Raw genomic sequence first — 21,160 nt, 5'->3', positions numbered from 1 at the left:
AGCCCCGCCTACTCGAAGCTCGTCTAGTCAAAGGAACCAGTGAAGGAGGAGGACGCACAACCCAGACAGCCAGGAACAGGGAGAGAAAGAGAAGCTGTTATGGAGCATCTGGCTGGGCTGGTAAGTGAGGCTCAGCAGGAGAGAAGGGGAGGAAGAGAGAAGCTGGCTCAGGGAGAGAAACGGGAACCCAGATCTGGAGGCCGGCGCAGGAGAGCTCTGCGCTCACAGGGCCTTTTAGCTTCTGGGGTCCTGGAGGGCCTCACTCTCTGACAGGGTCATGGAGCCAAAATGGCTCAAGTTCCCATGTTGAGACCCAAGGAGAGGAACTAAGCTCTTTTCCAGAAACAAGTGGCAAGGTCTCTCCTGAGCCAAGGCTTTCTCTGTCTTTGTCTGGCTACCCTCCGCAGGATTTAGGCAGTTTTCTCTCTGTCTCTGTGTTTCTGCATCTCTGTCTATCTTTTTTCCTCTCTTTCCTCCTCTCTCTGCCCTCATCTCTGTCTCAGATCATTTCTTGGGGACTCTGCCTTGGGGCTCCCGCTCTCCGGTGTGTAGGAAACCTGACCTTCATCATCTGTTTTTTATATTTTGGAAACGTCAGCTTCACTTCCTACCTGAGGGAAGTGGGGGTGGGGAGCAGGCTGCCTGGCTCCGCCCCCTCCCACCCCCACTGTCTGTCCCCTCCCCCAGCTCCTTGCCCCAGGGAGGACAGATCGAGGCCTTCCCCACGCACTGGTCACAGCAGCCAAGAATCAGGCCTTGATTCGCGGTCTTCTCTCTGCAGCTCCCCACAGGGTGGGGGAGGCTATGAGGCCTCTTCTGATAGACCGCTGGTTTGCTGATTTGGGGAAAAGTGAAAATTCCAGACACACAGAGAGTCCAGGAGGTTGAGGGATTTCGCCGGTGGAAACCAGTACGGAAAGTAGTTAAAGTCATTTCTGCCCCTAGGCAGAGTCAGAGTTAGTTGTCTAACCTGTTGTCACAGATGGTAATTTGTTTAATACTATCATTCATACCAGCTATAGATTATACATATTGAGGGCTTCCCCGGTGCTAAGACATTTTCATGTCTTTGCATTTCATTCACTCAACAACTTTAGGGACGATTATTATCTCCCATTTCCTTCATGAGCAAACTAATACTCAGAGAGGTTAACTAACTCACCCAGAGTAACTCAACCAATGAAGTCTGAATCCAGGTTTCTTGGACTCCAAGTCCCAAGCTTTTCACTCTGTATCAAGGTTACCAAGACCCGAGAGATATATTTTGTACATTTCCTTTTAAAGAAAATAAATCCACAAAACTCTTGAGAAGAGACCTTGAAGATTGCAAGGACCCACCTATCCCCGTTGGAGAAGTATTGTAAGTCCCCATTTTCTAAGAGACCTTGAAGAACCAGCTGGCAGAGATTCCGGGGAAAGGCTACAAGCGGGCATTGCAGGAAAAAGACCTGGGAGGGCCACAGGGGAAAAACGCTAATGATGGCTGCAAGTCAGGAGACAGTGCAGCCGGCAGGCCGGGGCAGGAAAATGAAAAGGGAGGCCTGGGCTACGTGGAGGCCTGGAGTCAGCTCAGAGAGGCCCGAAGTCCCAGCTCAGTTTATCCTCCAGGTTTTTGAGCAAGGAGAGTGATACCCCAAAAGTAAGTATTTGAGACTCAGGCTGGAAGGAAATGGTAGCCAATAAAGAGGGCTGAGGAGAAGTTGGGATTGCAATCCAGGGAGCCTAGGATGATCTGACAAAACATGCAGAAAGACATGTGCTAGAAGACACTGCCAAAGAAATGCCGCATCTTGGAGTTTGGGCCATCTCCCTAAGGATTGCTGTCTAAGTTGGTGTTTGGGTGCTGTGGGGTGTGAGGGGCAGAGGGAAGAGCTGGAAAACACTGTGTGTCTGGAGCACTGAGCCCGCGCGCTGCCTGGCTGGTCTGAGTGCCACTGTGGCCCAGCATGAGACTGAAGGAGGACAGTCCTGCGAAGATGGCACTCAGTGCTCTGAGCCACATGCGGGCCTGAGGGCCCTGGCCCGGGAGGCCCAGGCTTCTGGCCTGGCCAGGTCTTTGGGGCAGGGCAGATGGGTAGACTGTAGGTCTGGATCCTGAAACAGAGTTTCATGTCTTTTTCAATGCTTTGAAATGATTCCACTCCTTGGGTGGCAAAAAAAAAAAAGCAAAAAAAATTTGGTTAAGAACTCAGAAACTGCCAATTCAGAAACTCTAATCTGTTCAAAAAGTTCAATCCCCTTTTTTCAGAGGCCAAAAACCTATTTCCGTCAAAGATTGTATATGTCTGTGTGTCTGAGAGCTGGCAAGGGAGACAGAGTGAGTGTGAGAACGAGAGCTGAAATGCCTTTGTTCCTGTATGTGGGGCTACTGCTCTGTGGGCTCACGTGTGTGCCTTGTATGTATATACATTCAGGCCTGTTTCTCAGGCCCTGTGTGCACTGAACTTTCAAACCATAACAAAAACACTGAAGCTTGGCAAAGATATCACAGGAATAATTATCTAATTTCAGAACATGTTATTATAATACCTACACGATGTGTAACGAACTTAACAATGTTCACGTTATATTCACCAACGCTGAGTTAGAGACCCACAAGGCCACGTCTTACCTCTGAGGCTTCTCCAAGACCCTAGAGCAGAGCAGGCCCCAAAGAAAACTCTCGAAGGAATATTTCCCTCCCCCCTGCCCCAGTGGCTTCTTCGTGGATCAGGAGGTTTAGCTGATAGAAATGACATGATCTCTGGAAAGGCGGCAGAGCCTATCCTGGGATGGCAGCTCTGTCCTCCCAGAATCCCCATTCCTCCCAAACAGAGGAGCCCCTGGAACTGGTAAGGAAATGGCCATGTTGAGGTCACAGAGGCAGAGAGGCTTTCCCTGACTCAGCTGTGGGCCAGGGGGGGCCTCAAGGCTCCCCTCTGCCCCAGGAGGCTGGATTGGACTGTGGCTGAGTGTGAGGGGAATGTTTGCTGTTTGCTGCTGCTCCCTGTTGACTTTAGCCAGTAGCTCTGTTTACAAATCCAGGTTGGTTTTCCCAGCACAGTTAATTAGACCAAAGACATCTGGTGTGAGGACTGGGGAGGGCATCTGCTCAGAGCCTTCCCCCCACACCCAGCAGCCAAGGGCCAGAGCAGGGCAGAGCAGCTAAACAGGACCAGACCAGAAGCCACCAAGCCCAAGGTCCTCGGGAGAACTATGCCTTTTCTCACTCTGCCCTTTCCACACTAAGTTAGGCTGGACCCCACTCTCTTAGGGGAACCCTAGGAGTCAGGGCTGGATTGCCCCTACATCAGTGGGATCACAGGCTGGAGATCAAGGACCTTCCAGGTCCAAAAGAACTGGACAAGGTTCCTGTTTCCTCTTCAAGTCACAGAGACTCTGCATTCTGTTGTAAGGCCTGACCTCTTCAGCTTCCTGGAGAAAAGATTTTTTTTTTTTTTTTTTTTTTTTGGTTCTCCACCTCTTCCCTGACTCCTCTCCAAGCAATCTCTGACACTGAGGGGAGGGAAGGAAGTGGGTAGGTGGACAGTTCTAAGGCGGCGGGGAAGTGAAGTGGAGGGCTGGGAGGGGGAGGGGCAGCGGCTTATGTCTCCCAGGAGGGGGGAGCTCACTCCAAACAACTAATGCACTGGCGTGTGAAAGCTCCTCAATTAGCACTAATGATGCAATCAGGGAGGGAGGAGGAGGGACCAGAAGTTCTGGTAGAGTCAGCACCTACTTACACTCACGATACACACTCCCTTCCTCGAACACAGGGGCCCTTTCAGACACACTAATGCACACACTCCGCAGACAATCTGAACCACGCATGTCCGTGGGCACAAATGCACTCTTTGCCCAAACTACTAGCACGCATGTGGTTCGTGATCCGCTGCTGACCCCGTCTAACTGCAGGGGTCCCAGAGGAGGGATTCGATTTGGGGCTTCAGGGACAAGGAAAATCAGAAATCAGAAAACAAAACAAAACAAAACAAAACAAAAAACTGGTAGAGGAGGTTAAAGAGGCCATCTCCGAAAACTTCATGATTTTTCCTCTGATCCCGGAGTTCCTGTCCCACGCGCGCTCGCAGGTGCCAGCTCCTCAGCTCCAGCCTTCCCCTTCCTCCGCGCCAGAATCCAAGACTGGGCGAGGAGCTGCCACCCGCAGCTCCACCCCTGCGTCGTCCGCCCCAAGGCCCTGGGTCGCCGAGAGGGCGCACTGGGATCACGCGGATCCCCAGCACCCGGACCCAGCGGCTTGTCCCCACCGGAATCCGTTACCCGCCGGCCTCGCCCCTTCGTCTTCTCCCCCACCCTGCCCAGCCGGCTCCGTTAGCCGCTTCCCGGTCCCGTTATTCGGCCACCCCAGCCCCGTTATCCACCCGAGCCCCCGCACATCCCGGGGCCGCCACCGCCCCCTCCCTTTCTCCCCGGCCGGAGCTCAGGGGCCGCGGGCCGGGCAGGGCGGGAGCCGCCTCCGCGCCGCTTCCCAGGCCGGGACAGCCGCGGGAGGAGGTCCCGCTGTCAGTCAGCGGGGAAGGCCGGGCCGGGCGGCCGGAGGGGGCGGCGCCGAGGACGGGCTCGGGCCGGGAGCTGGGAGGCGGAGGCGGAGGGGGGCGGGGGCGGGGGCGGCTCCGGGCCTTATAAGCGGCGGGGGCAGGGCGGGAGGGAGGCAAGTGTCAGGCCGATGTGCCGCCCGCGAGGGGCCGGGGCCGGGGTCGGGGCAGCCGGGGCCATGCGCGCAGGCTGCGCAGGGAGCCGGCGGGGCGCTGAACCGAGCCGCCTCGGAGCCTGAGCGGCCCCGGGCCGGGGCCGGGGCCGGGGAGCCGCGCGGGGCCGGCCGGCCGGGGGGGAGGGGAGCGATGCGGCGCCGGCGGGCGGCGGTGGCCGCGGGTTTCTGTGCCTCCTTCCTGCTGGGCTCGGTCCTCAACGTGCTCTTCGCACCGGGCTCGGAGCCTCCGCGGCCAGGCCAGTCCCCCGGGCCCTCGCCAGCCCCGGGCCCGGGCCGTCGCGGGGGCCGCGGAGAGCTGGCCCGGCAGATCCGAGCGCGCTACGAGGAGGTGCAGCGCTATTCCCGCGGGGGCCCGGGGCCCGGGGCCGGCCGGCCAGAGCGGCGGCGCCTGATGGACCTGGCTCCGGGCGGCCCGGGCCTGCAGCGTCCCCGGCCCCCGCGGGCCCGGCCCCTGCCCGACGGCGCCCCGGGCTGGCCCCCAGCTCCCGTTCCGGGTTCCCCCGGCCCGGGCCCGCGACTGGGCTGCGCCGCGCTCCGCAACGTGTCCGGCGCGCAGTACGTGGGCTCCGGCTACACCAAGGCCGTGTACCGGGTCCGCCTGCCCGGCGGCGCCGCGGTGGCGCTCAAGGCGGTGGACTTCAGCGGCCACGATCTGGGCAGCTGCGTGCGCGAGTTCGGGGCGCGAAGGGGCTGCTATCGGCTGGCGGCCCACAAGCTTCTCAAGGAGATGGTGCTGCTGGAGCGGCTGCGGCACCCCAACGTGCTGCAGGTACGAGGGTGGGAGTGCGGGGCTGAGGGTGCTGGCTGGACCTGCCCAGGCCCGGTCACTCTGGCTGGAAGAGAACCCTTGGTCTTAGCAGATAAAGAAGCGGAGCTCAATGATTGTGCCCAGGTTAAACTAGGGGCAGGACCCGGACCATGGCAGCTTCTCGGTACCCTGACTCTCACTCCTGGCTCAGTATCCTTTTACAAAGGGTCTCCCGTATTTCTCAGCTTCCATACCGTATCTCTTGAAGACAGGCCAGTACAGAGGGTCCCCAAACTCGAGGGTGGAGGTCCGTTAGGACTTCGGACCCTGCTTCTGCCTGAAGCTAGGGTGTTGAGCACCAGAGAAATGACCCCAAACCAAGACCTAAACAGAGGTCATCCCTGAGCAGGGATCCCAACTGAAGTGATAGGGTCCCCTTTCTTGCTGGACTCTGAACCCCACTTCTCTCAACTTCCAAACAGTGACTTATCTAGCTTTGAAGTTGGGGTAGGACAGCAGTGGATTTGGGAAGAGCTAGAAAAAGACCAGGCTTGATTCCCAGAGAACACCCCCTACCCACCCAGGAGCCACTGGAAGGACCCTTGGGGACTAGGGTAGTAGTCCAGGAAACACATAGCCCTTCCCAGAAGAGACGGGAAGGTCTTAAAGTACGCTTGGGAACCACTGGGGAAGCCTCAGGGTCCTAGCTTAACCCTCAAGGGACAGGCTGAGGGCCTGAGGGTCTGAACATCACATTATCTGAGCAAATGTGGCCCAGAGGGTGGAAGATTGAGAAGGCCAGATGCTCAGGTTCCTACTCAGTGAGACTCTGTCTCCTACTCACTGGTGGGCAGAGGGGAAAGATGAGACCCCGCCTTGTCCGTTCTGGGCTAGACAAGTGCGGGGCCTCTCCAAGTCCCAGCCCAGCCCAACCCTAACACACCCACTTCCTCCTCTCCCCCAGCTCTCCTCATCTTTGAGTCTGCCCTAGGATCAGACACACTGTTCCCTTTGCACACTTCTGAGCAGTCTGAAACGGGAATCCCTGACTGTTCTTGGCCCCGTGAACGGAGGGTGTGGGCTGACTCCTCAGCCGAGGAACCTGGCCCACACCTTCTGCTCCTAAACCACTCAAATTAACCTTTCTGCACCCAGCAGAATGAACCAGAAACCTAGGACTTCCTCCCTCCTTTCCTCAGGAGTGAGATGGACCTCAGGTCTGGGTGGGCGTTGCAGAAAAGAAGAAATAGGCCAGGGAGCTATTTATACCACAGCAGACTCCCAGTCTTCCCAGGCCACTCCAGCCCTGGCCAGACACCTATGGACTGGGTCCTGGGCCCTGAACTGATTGCAGAAGGTCAGGTAGAGCCAAGAGTTGTGAGCAGTTATGTCTGGTTGCGCGGCTGACACTGTGGAGCTACAGGGAGTGAGCGGCTGGTTACGTGGCCATTCTAACTGGGAGGATCTTGTTCTCTTTGCTTCCCAGGGGCTCCTGGGAACTTTTTGGAAACCCTGGAGTGTCAGCCAGATTCTGAGGCAGTGGAGAAGGTCTTAAGTGTCTTAGCAGGATATTAAGTGTTAGTTAATTGACTCAAGACCCCTCCCTTAGGACAGATTCGAGGTTTGATGTGCTTGCCTGTCTCTTAAGGAATGTCAGGCCCCTGGCCGATGCTGAAGGTGCCAAAAGAAAAAAAAAAAAATTACAACTGAATAGTGTTCACCCATTTCCTCTCTAGACCAAACTCCATCTGTCTGGGGTTGGCTGTGTGACTCTTACAGGGTCGGAGACCAGAATTAGTTGCCCTGGGACACATGTTATAAAATGGAGAGGGTCCCAGGTCCTTTGACAGAAAGAGGGACAGAGAGGTACCTCGGTATGAATTTAGGGACTGTTTTGTGGTGGGTCGCCTACATCCGTCCCCCAACTCCCAGGCCGGTGTCCCTCTGGCTTCTTCAGCAGTGCCACCTCTGCTGCCAGGGAAGACCCTGCACTGGAGGCTTCATTTGGGGTGTGCCAAGAACTAAAATAATGTTGTTTTAATACCCCTTAATCAATGTAAAATTTCAAAATCCTTCGACGGCTGAACTGGGGAGGAGCCAGAGAATGTTTCCCACTCCCCGAGGCTGCCCAAGGCCCCCTCCCCATCTCAGGCAGCCCCAGCATTGGCGCTGTGGTTCTAATAGAAAAGGCCCAGGATAGCATGTCCCACTGGGCACTTCCCAGTGCATGCTCTGGTCATTAGGGACTGCCTGGCCGAGATCTCTCTATCTTCTGTGACCCCTCCCCAACCCACCCTCTGTCTCTCTCACTCACACACACACACACACACACACACACACACACACACACTCCCTCCCTCACGTGACTGAGGTCTCTATAGTCCAGGGTCAAAGGGCACAAGGGTCTTCCCTCCCCTCCACCTCTGCCGTTCCTGGGGCCTCAGGCCTAGGATGGGGCCCCAGGCCTGCTTGGGCCCTGATTCTGGCCCTGCTAGAGTATGTTTCTTCTCCGAATGAACAAAAGATGGGACTGAAATGCTCAGCCTCATGCTTCCTGGGGGGGTTAATGGTGTCTTTTTATTTTTTCCTGAGGGGTGTTGATTAATACCTCGTTAACAGCGCATTTAACGACCTCCGGGTGTTTAATAACCTTCAGAAGTTTCCCACAAAGGCTCAGACTCTGGGCAAGAAAATGAGAACCAGGCCCCAGGGCTGCTCTCCTTACCTCCCCACCCCCACCCCTGCCCCACTGGGGTCTGGGGCCTCCCTAGACTGAGGTGGGGTGAGGGAGGAGGAGAAGGAGGGATGAGGAGGGCACCTGGGATTGCCCACCGATCTCCAAAGTCACGGCCCTAGTGACACTGAGACGTGCCTTCCCGCATGCCAGCTGGACTGAGGCAGCTGGCTGCAGGGACGGGGAGCTGAAAGGGTTCTCCTGGGATGGAAGGGAGCATGTGAGGGCCCGAAGTGGAGCTGGAAAGGGTGGGAAGGGTGACAGTATGCAGGAACATGGAGCCCAGGGGCTCGGCTCCCCCGCTGCCCCCCCCCCATCATGCAGCTCTCCCCTCTCCCTCCTCTGACCTGGACAACTCCGCCTTTGTGTTCCTACCCCACAGGGTCCTGGACATTTTGAGCACCGCCTGATCCCTAGCTGATGTGCAGTGTGGTAGGAGAGGCTGGGAGAAGCAGGGCTCTCGCTGGATGCTGGTTTAGGTGTTAGTGACAAAGTCAGGCTGTGCTTCCTAGAAGCCCCTTGCCAGCTGAGCTGTACCAAGCCCTCCCCCAGATCGCATGGAGTGACCAGGCCCTCAACGAACTGATCTTCCCCGGGAACCTTCTCTTAATCCTGCCCCAGTTGATGTGGGTGATCCCCCCCTCCCCCCGCCCACCAACTATACAAAGAACACCCATGGAGGTGTCCCTTCAACACTCTGTTCTTATCCACACTTGGTACCAACCCCAAGGGAGACTGCTTTTCCTCCAGAAAGACTAGAGCAGAGGAAAAACCAAGGTGCCAGAAAACGGAAATGATGCAGAAAAGACAAGGATGAGAGCGGGGGTCGGGGGCGGGGGGGTATAATAACCATTTGCTGGCTTGTCGATTAGCAAATGGTTGGTACTCTTGGAAAGAACCAGGCTGTGGAATCAGGGTGACATCAGTTTGAATCCCAGCTCTTGCATTTTGTAGCTGTGTGACCTTGTGCAAGTAACTTATCCTCTCTGAGTTGGTTTCCTCACACGCGAATTGGAGATGATAATAATAGTACCTACTGTGCCCTTTTCAGGTTATTCTAAGAATCAATGCATAGAAAACAGTTAGTGATTAACATATGGTGGCCAGACCTGCCCATTTATCTGAGTGGCCAGAGGTAAGGGGCTGATGGAGTCAGTAGGAACTCAGGCTGCTGGGACAGAGGGCAGGCTTCCCAGGCAGTGTTGCTATTCTGAGCTGAAGCAGAGACCTAGGGATGGGGTGGCAGGGGCGGGGTGGGGGAGAATCTGACAGCCCGGCCCTTCCCTGTCCCCACCCCCACCCTGTGACCTCATGACCTGCCTGGGCCTCTTCCAGCTCTATGGCTACTGCTACCAAGACAGCGAAGACATCCCGGACACCCTGACCACCATCACGGAGCTGGGCGCCCCTGTGGAAATGATCCAGCTGCTGCAGACTTCCTGGGAGGATCGATTCCGAGTGAGCAGGGAGGCAGGCCAGGGCCCTGGGCTCCTCGCTGGGATGGTTCTCCCTTAGAAGGCCAGCCCTCCAGAGCAGCTTGGACTCCTCCTCAGCCGAGGGAGAGGGAGAGAAGAATGGAGCGAGGCTGACTCGGCCATCGGCCAAAGGGTTAAAAAAAGAAACAAGATAGGATCCTGATGGGTTTGTGCTCACACACACACACACACACACACACCCTCAGCCTGGCTGCAGGAGGGCCAGTGTCCTGGGTCTAGAAAAGGTCTTATGGTCATCTTGCCCCTCCCTCAATTTGCATACACTGGACAGAAGCCACACGGAAGATGCAACCTCAGGGAGGAGGGGCACTATCTCCAGCCTCCCTGCCTCCCATTTCCCACTTATTCCGTGTAACCCTCAGGGTCATACCAGCCACGGGGGAAGAGAAAATCACTGGCTTGCCATCTAAGGCCCTAGGCCTCAGCCCTTAGTGAGCACTAGAGTCTTTAAGAGAAGGGCAACCCCTCCAGCTCAGTCCAGAGTCCCAGAGGAGGGAGCCCTGGAGCCTCCCAGAAGAGAAGCAGTGAGCAGCCCTGGTGTCTGCCCCTCAGATCTGCCTGAGCCTGGGCCGCCTCCTCCACCACCTGGCCCACTCCCCGCTGGGCTCGGTCACTCTGCTGGACTTCCGCCCCCGACAGTTTGTGCTGGTGGATGGGGAGCTGAAAGTGACGGATCTGGATGACGCCCGCGTGGAGGAGACGCCGTGTACAGGCAGCGCCGACTGCATGCTGGAGTTCCCAGCCAGGAATTTCACCCTGCCCTGCTCAGCGCAGGGCTGGTGCGAGGCCATGAACGAGAAACGCAATCTCTACAATGCTTACAGGTGACTGCCAGCCCCCACTCAGAAAGGCCAGTGAGGGAGCGTAGCGCTGGGGTGGGTCGGGGGGAAGCCAGAGGGACTAGGAGGCAGCCAGGGCGGGAGATTCAGCCATGACCAATGGAGCAGCCCGGGCGGGGAAAGGCTTCCACTCGGTCAAGAAGGGAACATTCAGGCTCCTGCCCAGGAGGCTAAAAATAGTCAGCTCCAAGGAGAATCTGGGTTGGGGGGTGGCAGCTGAAAGCTTCTTAAAATAGTGTCAGACTCAGAACCTAGGGCTGGTGGGACAGGCCCTGCCCCTTCCTTCCCTGGCCCTTCACCTCTGGAAGCTCCTCACAGAGCCAAGCCATGGGCTGCTCTGACACGGGTCTGTGGGGGGATAACGTGGGACTGAGGGGTGGGAAAGTCCTGGGGACGGATGAGGAAAACAGACCTCAGATTTCAGTTTTGCACGAAGTTACTTATAGCCTTAGCATGTGCCCAGACCCCTACCCTGAGTCTGAATAGACTCCTTGGCACGCTCTGGGGATATACACCTAGTTGGTCGGCCTGAGGGATCAGGCTCCCCAGGCAGATTGGGGTTCTGTGCCCAGAGGCTGCACCACTGAGCCCCTGATTTCTCTCTGCCCCAGGTTTTTCTTCACATACCTCCTGCCACATAGTGCCCCGCCCTCGCTACGGCCTCTGCTGGACAGCATTGTCAATGCCACAGGTGAGCACTCCAGGGCCCACCTGCCTCCCATCACCCTGCCCCTCCCCCAGCAAGCATGGGAACAAGAATGACTCAGGATGACACATGGTCCAGAAACCCTCATTTCCCAAAGTGGCCTTCTGTGGCAAGCCCCCTCCCCAGACCACTAGTAGTCAGGGCCCAGCCTCCAGAGGGAGAAGCGGAAGGGCAGATGGCTGCCTCCCGCAGGGGCAAGTGGGAGCCCAGGTACCCTCTTACAGCCACACTGACCTCTGCAGGAGAGCTCACCTGGGGAGTGGACGAGACCCTGGCCCAGCTGGAGAAGGTGCTGCACCTGTACCGGAGTGGGCAGTATCTGCAGAACTCCACGGCAGGCAGCAGAGCTGGTGAGTGGCCCCCAAAGGGACCCAGGTGCAGAGCGGGTGCAAGTGTGACTGATCCCCCCTAATTGGGCTAAGTGGCTCATCTTCCCTCTGAGACTCCCTTGGGGTGACTCAGAGGCTGCCGACTGTTTAGTCTTCACATTGAGGACTTGTCTCTGACTGAGGTAGAACAACTATAATTCTGCCTTGAACTTGGGGGGTGGGGATGGGTACAGACACCTCTTGTTTGGGTGGCTGCAAACCCCGCTATGTACTGTGTGACTTCGAACAAGTTACATCTGGAGCCTCACTTTCCTCATCTGTGAATTGGGTTCAGTATTACTCACTGGCCCTACAAAATTCTTATGGGGATTAAATGTCAGCTGAAACGTGTGAAAGCAATTAACTCGTTTCCTAGTACACAGCTGGAACACAATATATGTTTGCCTCTCCTTCCTTCCTCCCTCTTCTGGGGCTAGGAGGGTGGCTGGACGTAGAGAAGGGCTCCACTCTGAAACCAGCTAAGAAACCCCAGAGAAGGGAGAGAATTCTCACCCCACTTATGGACTGTGGTCCCTCTGCTGAGGCCCTGGGGTTTAGCCCCGTTGGCAGGGGGCGAGGGATGGGCAGCCTCCGTATTCAAGGAGCTCTGGCCAGTCTTAGGGGTGGGGGAGCCCTCGTTAGCCCTGTAAATAAAGTTTAACGAGGTGAACAATGGCTGGCTCTGTCCCTGAGGACGCCGTTTATGGGGCTATAAATCACAGCCAGCCCTGGACTTTGGTCTAGTCCCTGGTAGAAGAAGGAGGCAGGAGGGCGGGGTGGCCAGAGGCCCAGGGCTTCTGCATTATCAGTCCAGCCCTGGGGTTCCCCAGGCAGCAGGAAAGACTCCGGTGAACAGGAGGCCTGCAGCTAAGCAGCTTCCAGATCAAGGAGGTTTCAGAGCCTCTGGGGGCTCTTTCTGTGTAATGGGGAGATTTCAGATTCTTCCTCTAGCCTCTGCCCCAAACACTCAAGTTGCGGATTCCCAAATGGTATTTTTTTTTTTTTTTTTTGGTTTACATTCATTTGCATGCGTCTGAATTTCAAAAACTCGTGACTGACCCCCTATCCAAGGAGCTTGCCTAACTTCTGTCCCAAAGGCCAGGAGGAAATGGGACCAAAGGGCAGCTCTAAGCTCTTGCTTCTCCAAGTGTGGTCTGCAGAATCTGCAAGATTTAACAAGATTCCTTGGAGATTCACATGCACATGGAAGTTTGAGAAGCTCTAAATGTCTAAAATGTCCTGGGCTCAGCAGGACAGCCATTGGCTCTGCGTATGTGCTTATCCTATCCCTGTGCCTGCCATCCTGTGCAGCCTGAACCAGCTGTGTGCCCTTAGACTTTGGAGATGTGTCTCCCCAAAGCCAAATCTGAGCTCTGCCCTCCCTGAGTGGTCATCCCAGTTCCACAGTGATAGCTCCCTTCATCTCCATGCTAGGAGGACTGGGCTAAATTTCAGCTTTCACCTAGGAAATGGGTCTCAACCCTTTGAAGAAAGTGGCCCTAGCCCTCACCCCTGGGCATACAGAGTTCTCCTTTGACCTCCATCCCCAACCCACAGAGTACCAGCGCCTCCCAGACAGTACCATCCCGCAGGAAGACTACCGCTGCTGGCCATCCTACCACCACGGAGGCTGCCTCCTTTCAGTATTTAACCTGGCTGAGGCTGTGGACATCTGTGAGAGCCACACCCAGTGCCGGGCCTTTGTGGTCACCAACCAGACCACCTGGACAGGTGAGCCAGTGGGAAAGGACATCCTGAGGGAGGTGGCGGGACTTGAAAAAGATTGACAGGTAGTAGTCCTCCATCAGAAGCCATAAATGAGGAGTTACCATTGTGGCTCAGCGGTAACAAACCTGACTAGTATCCATGGGGATTCGGGTTCAATCCCTGGCCTCATTCAGTGGGTTAAGGATCCAGCATGGCTGTGGCTGTGGTGTAGGTCAGCAGCTGCAGCTCCAATTTGACCCCTATCCTGAGAACATCCATATGCTATACGTGTGACCCTAAAAAGCAAAAAAAAAAAAAAAGCAGCCAGAGGACAAGGAGGTTGAGATGCTGAAAGACGAGTATCCTCAAGGCAGTTGCCTTAGGGAGAGTGGCCCTACCTCCCAGGTGAGAAACACCGGGTCCCATTGCCTCTCACCTCTGCCCCTAGGTCGGCAACTGGTCTTTTTCAAGACAGGATGGAGTCATGTGGTCCCTGATCCCAGCAAGACCACATATGTGAGAGCCTCTGGCTGACCCGTCTGCGGGCTCAGCTGACCATCCCCACCAGCTGGGCTTGCCTGTGACTTGCACTAGCAGCACTGCATGTCACCTGGGCACCCTGCAGACAAGGCTGACATCCCAGACAGACCGAGGTGACCAGGACAACGTGCAATAATGCCAAATGTTAAAATGTGAGTTTACCAGTCTATGTCTGGGAGTGCTGGCTCCAGGGCCAGGAATCTTGGGGGGCTGAGTGCCCCTCCCACCCTCTGGGCTGCCAGCAAGGCTCAGGCTGGTCTCCCTGTTGGGGGCTCTGCCCCTCACTGGGACAATTCTGTGGGCAGCCCCATCACTGTGTTCGTAGTGTGAGAATGTAGCCAGAGCCCCTGCTGCTGGTGCTGCTGCATGTGTCATGGCCCAGCAGGGGCCGCGCGGGGACAATCGGTCATGGAGTGTTCTCTCAGCCAAGCTCCCAACGGGAGGCTTAAAGGGATGCTCCGGGATGTGGGCAAATCTGTACCTGAGGCGGTCGCCTCTGGGCCCCCGACAGGGGGTGCTCACCGACCGGCCCCGGGGGCCTGGGGCAGAGGAGCACACAAGGTCTGAGCCAAGTCGTGGGGTTGAGGAGCAGGTAGCGGTTTGAGCCAGGACCTGGGGTGGGGGTGGGGCCGGGGCCTTTCTGCCTCATTTGCTTTCAGTGAAAGCCGCAAAGCAGCCAAAACCAGCCTCTCCCCCCTCCTGGAGTTTGTATATCCAGAAGCTTTTGTACTTCTTGTTCATCAAAATGTTTATTTTTGTAAAAAAAAAAAAAGAAAGAAAAAAATCAATGAATAAAATGACATTTCACGGCAAGGATTCTTCCCAAGCCACAGTTTCTTGGGCTGATTTACTTGGCCTCAGCTATGTCTTGGGTGTATGTTTGCTGGGGCAGGGGTGGGGGCTGGGGAGGGGTGGTGTGTCATGGAGTGAAATCACGGCAAACACTTGAGTGGGCAAAATGTGTTTTCAGGCCCTGCTCCCCTGGTCTCGTCTCCCTCCGGGGCCCTCCACACTCAGACACAAGGGACTCCTTTCCCTAATGAGGTTAAAATTCTAGCACACACCAGCTTCTCATATACAAAGCCTTTACTCATGTCCTGATGGTGGGGCGTCCACCACACCAGGGGACCCTGAGCCACCGCCAGTTAGTTGGCTTTGCCTCGGTGCAGGGTTGGGCCTGGCCATCACCACCACTGCCCACCGTGCAGTAATGCACACTTTTCTTTTTCAGAGCCTCTCTTTGAGCAAGAAATAAATATATAGAAAGTGGAGAGAAAGGAAAGTCAATGGAAAGCCCAGCCCCCTCTTCCTGGGTGTTGGGAGGGAGCGTCTAGCAGGGGAAGGTCCAAAGATGTTGCAGCCCAGAGTGAAGGGGTTTGAGATCACACTGAGACCAGAGAGGGCCCAACCTGGATGCAAGTCTTCTAACCTGAAATCCTGCATCTTCTCTCCTGTACACTGTTTCTACTTCTAGAATATCATCAAAGTGCATAACCCTTTGAGGGCTTTTTAAAAAGAAGAACCAGACTTTAACCCAGAACCCAATTTCTTCTCGGCAGATGTGTTTGGGATAATTTCTCACACATAAGCTGTCTAAGTGATTGAGGAGCTGCTATTGGCTCTGGAGTCCTTGTCATGGACGCTGCTTGGACCCTCAAGGTTATACCTCACCACCACCTTCCCCAGCCCACACACCCCATGTCTTGCTGCTGGTTACCTGGGCTTGGTGGTTGTGGAGGGCAGGGAAGCTCAGAGCCTCCACAGAACCTCATGATTCAGCCAAGGTGGGTCCTGCCGGCGCTCCCCGCCCTCAGTCCCTACCCCGCCAGGGAGGACCTTGGCTTCCTTCAGCCTCCAGACCCCTTTCCTCAGCTGGATTCATGTGCGACCACATGGGTAGCTGTTCCCATGTCATCCAGTGTTAGAGTTTACACTGTCCTCTGTTGCTTTCCAACTGCCAACTCGTCTGCGGGGCTCGTCACCATGCTGGGCCCAAGAGGCACCACGGGGCTGGGGTAGGAAGGTCTGTGGGGTCTGTGTCCTTCAGAGGGAAATAAAGGCCCTGGTTACAGTCAGCACAGAGGCCACAGAGCTCAGGAACTGCATGACTCAGTAAGCAAAGAGAAGGCTAAAAGGTGAACCAACCACTGCCTCCTGAGCTTCTAGAAGTTTCCTGATGAGGGATTCACTGGCCCATGGAGAGGAGCAAGCTCTGGCCTCCGTGAGGTATGATTGTCATTCCAATTTTACAGACCTGAAAACTGAAGCCCAGGTCACAGCTGCTAAGGGGTTTAGTGAGCGTTCAGATCCAGCCCTAACTTCTAAGCCTGTCCCAGAGAGAGAATCTAAGAGTCAGGGAGCCCATATTCAGTTTGCCTGTGTGCCAAACTCAAATGGAGGCCCAAAGCACACAACACCTTGTTTAGAAAGACTCCCCGCAGGTGGCTAAAGGGATGGTAAACAGCTTCTTCCTCAGTGAGTGAGCCTTGCTTCTGAACCTTTAGCTGGGGAACAAAAACAGCCAGGCTCAGTCCTACAGCGTAGAGAGGGGCATTTGCAGCTGGGGGTCTAGAGAGGGTGGAGTGAGTAACAGCCAGAGGCAAAGTCATCCCACCCCCAGATGGCCATTTACATGTCACCACCTGTCTCCCTGGAAAACATTCAGTTCCTGGGAATGTCTTGTCCCCTTCCTGCGGAAGCCAGACCCATACCTGCCCGCCCCAAATTCTATGTTCTTTCCACTCCACTGCACAGCCAGCAACGCCCAGGTCTGGGTGCATGGAAGAAATGCATTCACCCAACCGAAGCATCAGCAGAGGAGAGAGGTGGGTCCTTTCCAGGGCTGGGGCGAGGGGCCGGGAAGGAAGCAAAACGAGAGGGCCTGTGTTGCTATTAGTCCCCCAAGAGACTCCAGAGTAATTCTGGCCAGCCTTTCTGCTCACCGTGTGACCTGGGCTGTGACAATTCCCTGAGCCTCCATCTCCTCATCTGCAAATTTCTGATTTATGATATCTCCTTCCCAGGAGCTTTATGGGAATTGAATAAAATCATGTACATTAAGGTCTTAGCCAGTGTCAGCAAACAGTAAGCACTTAGGAAAAACTGGCTGAGACTGTCATTGTTATCGTAATGACGGAGCTGAGCTCTCCAGCTTCATCCTCAGCCTGGCCTACACGAGTATCCAGGGCAGCTGAGAGGACTGAGGCACCAATGGACTGGCCCCCATACCCCACCTCCCGCACCCCCCACCAGGGAGCCCTCGGGCGCCTGGAGGAGGTGGAGCCTGGCTCCTGGGTCAGTGCCCTGGGAGTTGAGTGTGTGGCAGACAGAAAGAGGAAGAGGATTAACATGAAAGCAGAAAATGGGATTAGGAGGCTTCAGGATATTGTGCCCCCCCCCAACAACCTCTCCCCACATCCATGACAACAGCTTATGACTTTCACTCTGTGGCTTCTGGAGGCCAGAGCCTGGGAGGTTGGATGGCCCCCTGCTCCAGAGAAGAGCCGAGAAGAGCCACTCGGAAAGTGGCCTCAAAGCATGAGACTACTCAGTGTGCTACCAAAGGGCCCAGTTGCCGTTACGTGCACTTTCTCATCTAACCCTCCTGGCAGCTCTGCGAGACAAATGATAGTCCAGAGAGGTGATGAGCTGGGACCCAAGCCCCTGCCATGGCTGCGGAAGCCTGTGATCCTTCCCCTCTACCCACTGTTGCACCCCGAAGCACAGCACCACCCCCCCCGAACCTGAAAGATCAGTGAACCGCTCAGATCCACCTCTTCTCTTGGGAAGGATTCCCAGACTCACACTCTGCCTGTGATGGGAAACCCAAAGGACAATTTGAGGAGACCAGGTCCACCTTCCTGGTCTCATCCCATAGGGTGAGGATGTCCCCAAGAAGCCTGACCTTTTTCTGTTTTTTTTTGTTTTTTTTTTTTTTGTCTTTTTTATTTTGGGGCTGTACCCTCGGCACATGGAGGCTCCCAGGCTAGAGGTCAAATAGGAGCTGCAGCCACCAGCCTGCGCCAGAGCCACAGCAATGCCAGATCCGAGCCACATCTGCGACCTATATCACAGCTCACGGCAACACTGGATCCTTGACCCCCCAAGCGAGGCCAGGGATCGAACCCGCATCCCCATGGATGCTAGTCAGATTCATTTACACTGAGCCACAACAGGCGCTTCCGAAGCCCAGCCTTTTTCAAGCACCTGCTGAGGTGGCTCATGGAGGACTTTGCTTTCCCTCCATCAATTCCAGTGAATTCAAGCCTGTGCCACCCCCTTGGGTGGAGAAAGCTCCAACTATGTGAAGGAGATGGACCACGACATTTTTTAAATTACTTCTCAAGCTTTAGCTGATCCTTGATGACCAAGTAGGGCTAAGTTCATTTTCTCCCTATTCCAGAAACCAGAGCCAGGCCCCTTTCAGCCCCACCTTTTTTAGGACGGTGATCCCTTGTCCTCCGCACTCATCCTACCCAGCCCCCAACATCCTCTCACTTGCCCTTTTGCTGGCCTCATTCCAGCTCCAGGGTGCAGTGACAAGACCACCCCCCATCATTCAGGGTCCCAGCAGGAGATGGAGAGCACAATGAACATGAGATATATTACAGATGTGAGGGTACAGGGAACCCCATGGGATAGCGCTATAACCTGGGACGAGAAAGCAGAGCAGTTAGCATCTCTACCTGAGGGGGAGAAGTGGGATCTGCTACCAGAACCCAGAAGAAGAACCTAGGAGAAGTCAAGTGACCCAAGGACACAGCCAGACCAGATGACCTCACAAGGAGGGAACCCATCTCCCTTCATTCGCCTTCCTCCCTTCCCGCACCCCTCCATCGCCTGCCGGGCTCTCTATTGCCAAGCCCACCTTGAAGCCAGAGGGAGCTTGATGTAGGTCTGCAACTGTCAGGCCTCTAGGACAGCAGGGTGAAGGGGGGGAGAGCCGACTGGGAGGGGCAAGAGGGATACACCGAGCACTCCATCCCACTTCCTGTTTGCACTTTTCTCGGCCACAAGAGCAAGAGAAGAATTTTTCTTTTTTGCTCCTCATTTCTTTCTTTTTTTTTTTTTTTTTTTTTGCTTTTTAGGACCACACCTGTGGCATATGGAAGTTCCCAGGCTCAGGGGCTACATCTGCCACCTACACCACAGCTAAGGGCAACACCAGATCCTTAACCCACTGAGCAAGGCCAGGGATCAAAGCTGCATCCTCGTAGATACTAGCTGGGTAACCCACTGAGCCTCAGCGGGAACTCCATGCCCCAGTTCCATTCTCAGATATCCAGCTATTTGTTGTTCTATTTGGATAAAGGAACACATTGAGCCCAAACCTTCAGGGCCTCCTCTACAGCATACATTTGTATCATCCCCAAGGAGATAAAACTTGGTTCTTGGGAGATAAAAATCTTAACTATCACAATGGTTTGTGGCTCTCCAAAGGGCTGCAGTTCATAAACAGACATGCAGTATAACTGTGCTATTAAAATTAGGGGAGTTCCATGGTGGCTCGGCAGGTTACGAACCCAACTAGTATCCATTTGGATGGAGGTTCAATCACTGGCCTCGCTCAGTGGGTTAAAGATTCGACATTGCTGTGGCTGTGGCGTAGGCCAGCAGCTGCAGCTCCAATTCGACCCCTAGCCTAGGAACTTCCTTATGCCGCAGGTGTGGCCATAAAAGGCAAAAAAAAAAAAAAATTCCATTAAGGAAACAAAGTATCCTTACAGTACTGAAGGGGGGACCTAGAAAAATAGGTTAAGAAGTTAAGTACTGGATTAGAGTGACCCCAAACGCTTTCTTGGGCTGTCACTGAAAGCTTTGAATCTATCACTCGTAAAAGTACAATTTATATTATTTTCTTCAAACGGATGTATACATTTATGTGTATTTCTGTACCGTTCGTAATAAAAACAAGGTGCAATTGGAATTATTTTTCACTTAACGACTTATTCAATGTACCTTGTCCACGGTGAATGCCTTGGACCACGCAGAGCTCCTGCATCTTTCTGCAGCTTCCAGCCTTTGGTGTGTATTTCCCTACACAGAAGAGATGAGGTCATTGGCAAGCCAGAAGATTTCAAGGCACACTTACACTTCTCTCAAGTGATCAAGACAAAACATTTCTTGAGTGCTAGTCACCGTAACGAATAATAAAAATCAGACATAGCGCCTGCCTTTTAGGAGCGCCTCATGTCACGAGAGATGTCACAAAGATGAACTAATTCAACAAGGTACTATATGAGCGGTGACCATAGAGCAATGAGGCCAATTTCCAGGCGTGGCTTGTGAAAGCAAAGGGCCTGAGCATCACATCTCAGATCACCAAGGGCCAGTTAACCTGGTCCCCCAGGAGCATCCCTTCCCCACCAGGAGGCCCACTGTTAACACTTTTCCAGCCAGAGGAAGGCTTCCCCTTACTCTCTATTTCTCATCTGTAAATCCGCTCCCTTCTGTCACCCGACATTCCCCCCACATTCCCATGGCGACTCACCAGGCTTTGGTGTGGAGCCTGTCAGAGGCTCCTTGAAAGTGTAAATAGAGTGTGTCTACTGTTTCCCCCTTATCCATACACTTCTTTGGCCCTTCAAAGAGCTCTAGTAGATTAGAGAGGCGCGATTTCTCTTCACCAAACACAGGCTGCCTTTCCACAGGAGGTGGAGTTTCTCAAGAGCTGCATAATCCAGCCCTTAGGTTCTGCTGACTCGCCTGGCATGGAAACAAAATGTGGGGCCCATTTCCCAGAAGCCCTTCTGGTGCCCTTCAGGTCTTCAGCCACGGAGGTCAGTCTCAAGAAAAAAGTTCTGATTTTGTCCCACCTCTCCATGACATCCACCTTCTTATTTCTTTGGGGAAGGACACGTAGGCAAAATAAAGCACACTTTTTTTTGCTTTCCATTGCTGGGAGATTTAAGGCACGGTTATCCATCTGAACTGGAACAGGAGACACTAGTGAGGTTATCTGTATCGCATTTCATTTTATGACATATCACCTTGTTTACACCGCTCTTTAGGGTTGTTTATAGGATATGGATTACCTTTAAATGCTCTGGTCTTGTTTAGTCATTTTTTTTCTCTCCTGTCAATAAAAAATTTTAAAGGCAGCCATTGTTCTAAGAAATGACTATTGTGCTTGCAGCACCAAGATACTTTAATCGGGAAAGACAGTTTGTCTTGCATCTCGGCCTCCCATATCTTTTTGAGCCCAGCTTTGAGGCTCTGCAGTTTGCTGACTCCACCATTGAACTATGCAGCATTTTGCTGTTCTTAAGAGCAAATGAGTTTCTTCTTTAAACATAGGCCTCTGCTTGGCAT

General features: G+C 54.6%; 1 protein-coding gene across 2 annotated transcripts; it reads left to right on the top strand.

Annotated features, from left to right (window-relative positions):
- Positions 1-4,649: 4,649 nt before the first annotated feature.
- On the top strand, positions 4,650-14,675 carry PKDCC (protein kinase domain containing, cytoplasmic). 2 transcript variants are annotated; one of them, XM_047782206.1, is made up of 7 exons: positions 4,650-5,480; positions 9,529-9,651; positions 10,242-10,513; positions 11,140-11,219; positions 11,477-11,584; positions 13,160-13,333; positions 13,758-14,675. In XM_047782206.1, exons 1-7 carry the CDS (start codon positions 4,842-4,844, stop codon positions 13,841-13,843), a joined length of 1,482 nt encoding a protein of 493 aa, XP_047638162.1. In that variant the 5' UTR covers positions 4,650-4,841; the 3' UTR covers positions 13,844-14,675. The 2 variants fall into 2 exon arrangements, with proteins under 2 accessions (XP_047638162.1, XP_047638161.1); XM_047782205.1 differs by having other exon boundaries at positions 4,827-5,480; positions 11,459-11,584.
- The last annotated feature ends 6,485 nt before the right edge of the window (positions 14,676-21,160 follow it).

The sequence above is a fragment of the Phacochoerus africanus genome, chromosome 5, assembly GCF_016906955.1.
Source record: "Phacochoerus africanus isolate WHEZ1 chromosome 5, ROS_Pafr_v1, whole genome shotgun sequence".
In the NCBI taxonomy this organism is placed as follows: domain Eukaryota; kingdom Metazoa; phylum Chordata; class Mammalia; order Artiodactyla; family Suidae; genus Phacochoerus; species Phacochoerus africanus.
This window is presented reverse-complemented; position numbering and strand designations above follow the sequence as displayed.

What these genes read in the sequence shown, in the direction of transcription:
- PKDCC (XM_047782205.1), top strand. Translation starts at nt 4,842, where the DNA reads ATGCGGCGCCGGCGGGCGGCGGTGGCCGCGGGTTTCTGTGCCTCCTTC. An exon ending in CCTGGGAGGATCGATTCCGA is followed by an intron (nt 9,652 to 10,241) that starts GTGAGCAGGGAG and finishes TCTGCCCCTCAG; the next exon opens with ATCTGCCTGAGCCTGGGCCG. An exon ending in AATCTCTACAATGCTTACAG is followed by an intron (nt 10,514 to 11,139) that starts GTGACTGCCAGC and finishes TCTCTGCCCCAG; the next exon opens with GTTTTTCTTCACATACCTCC.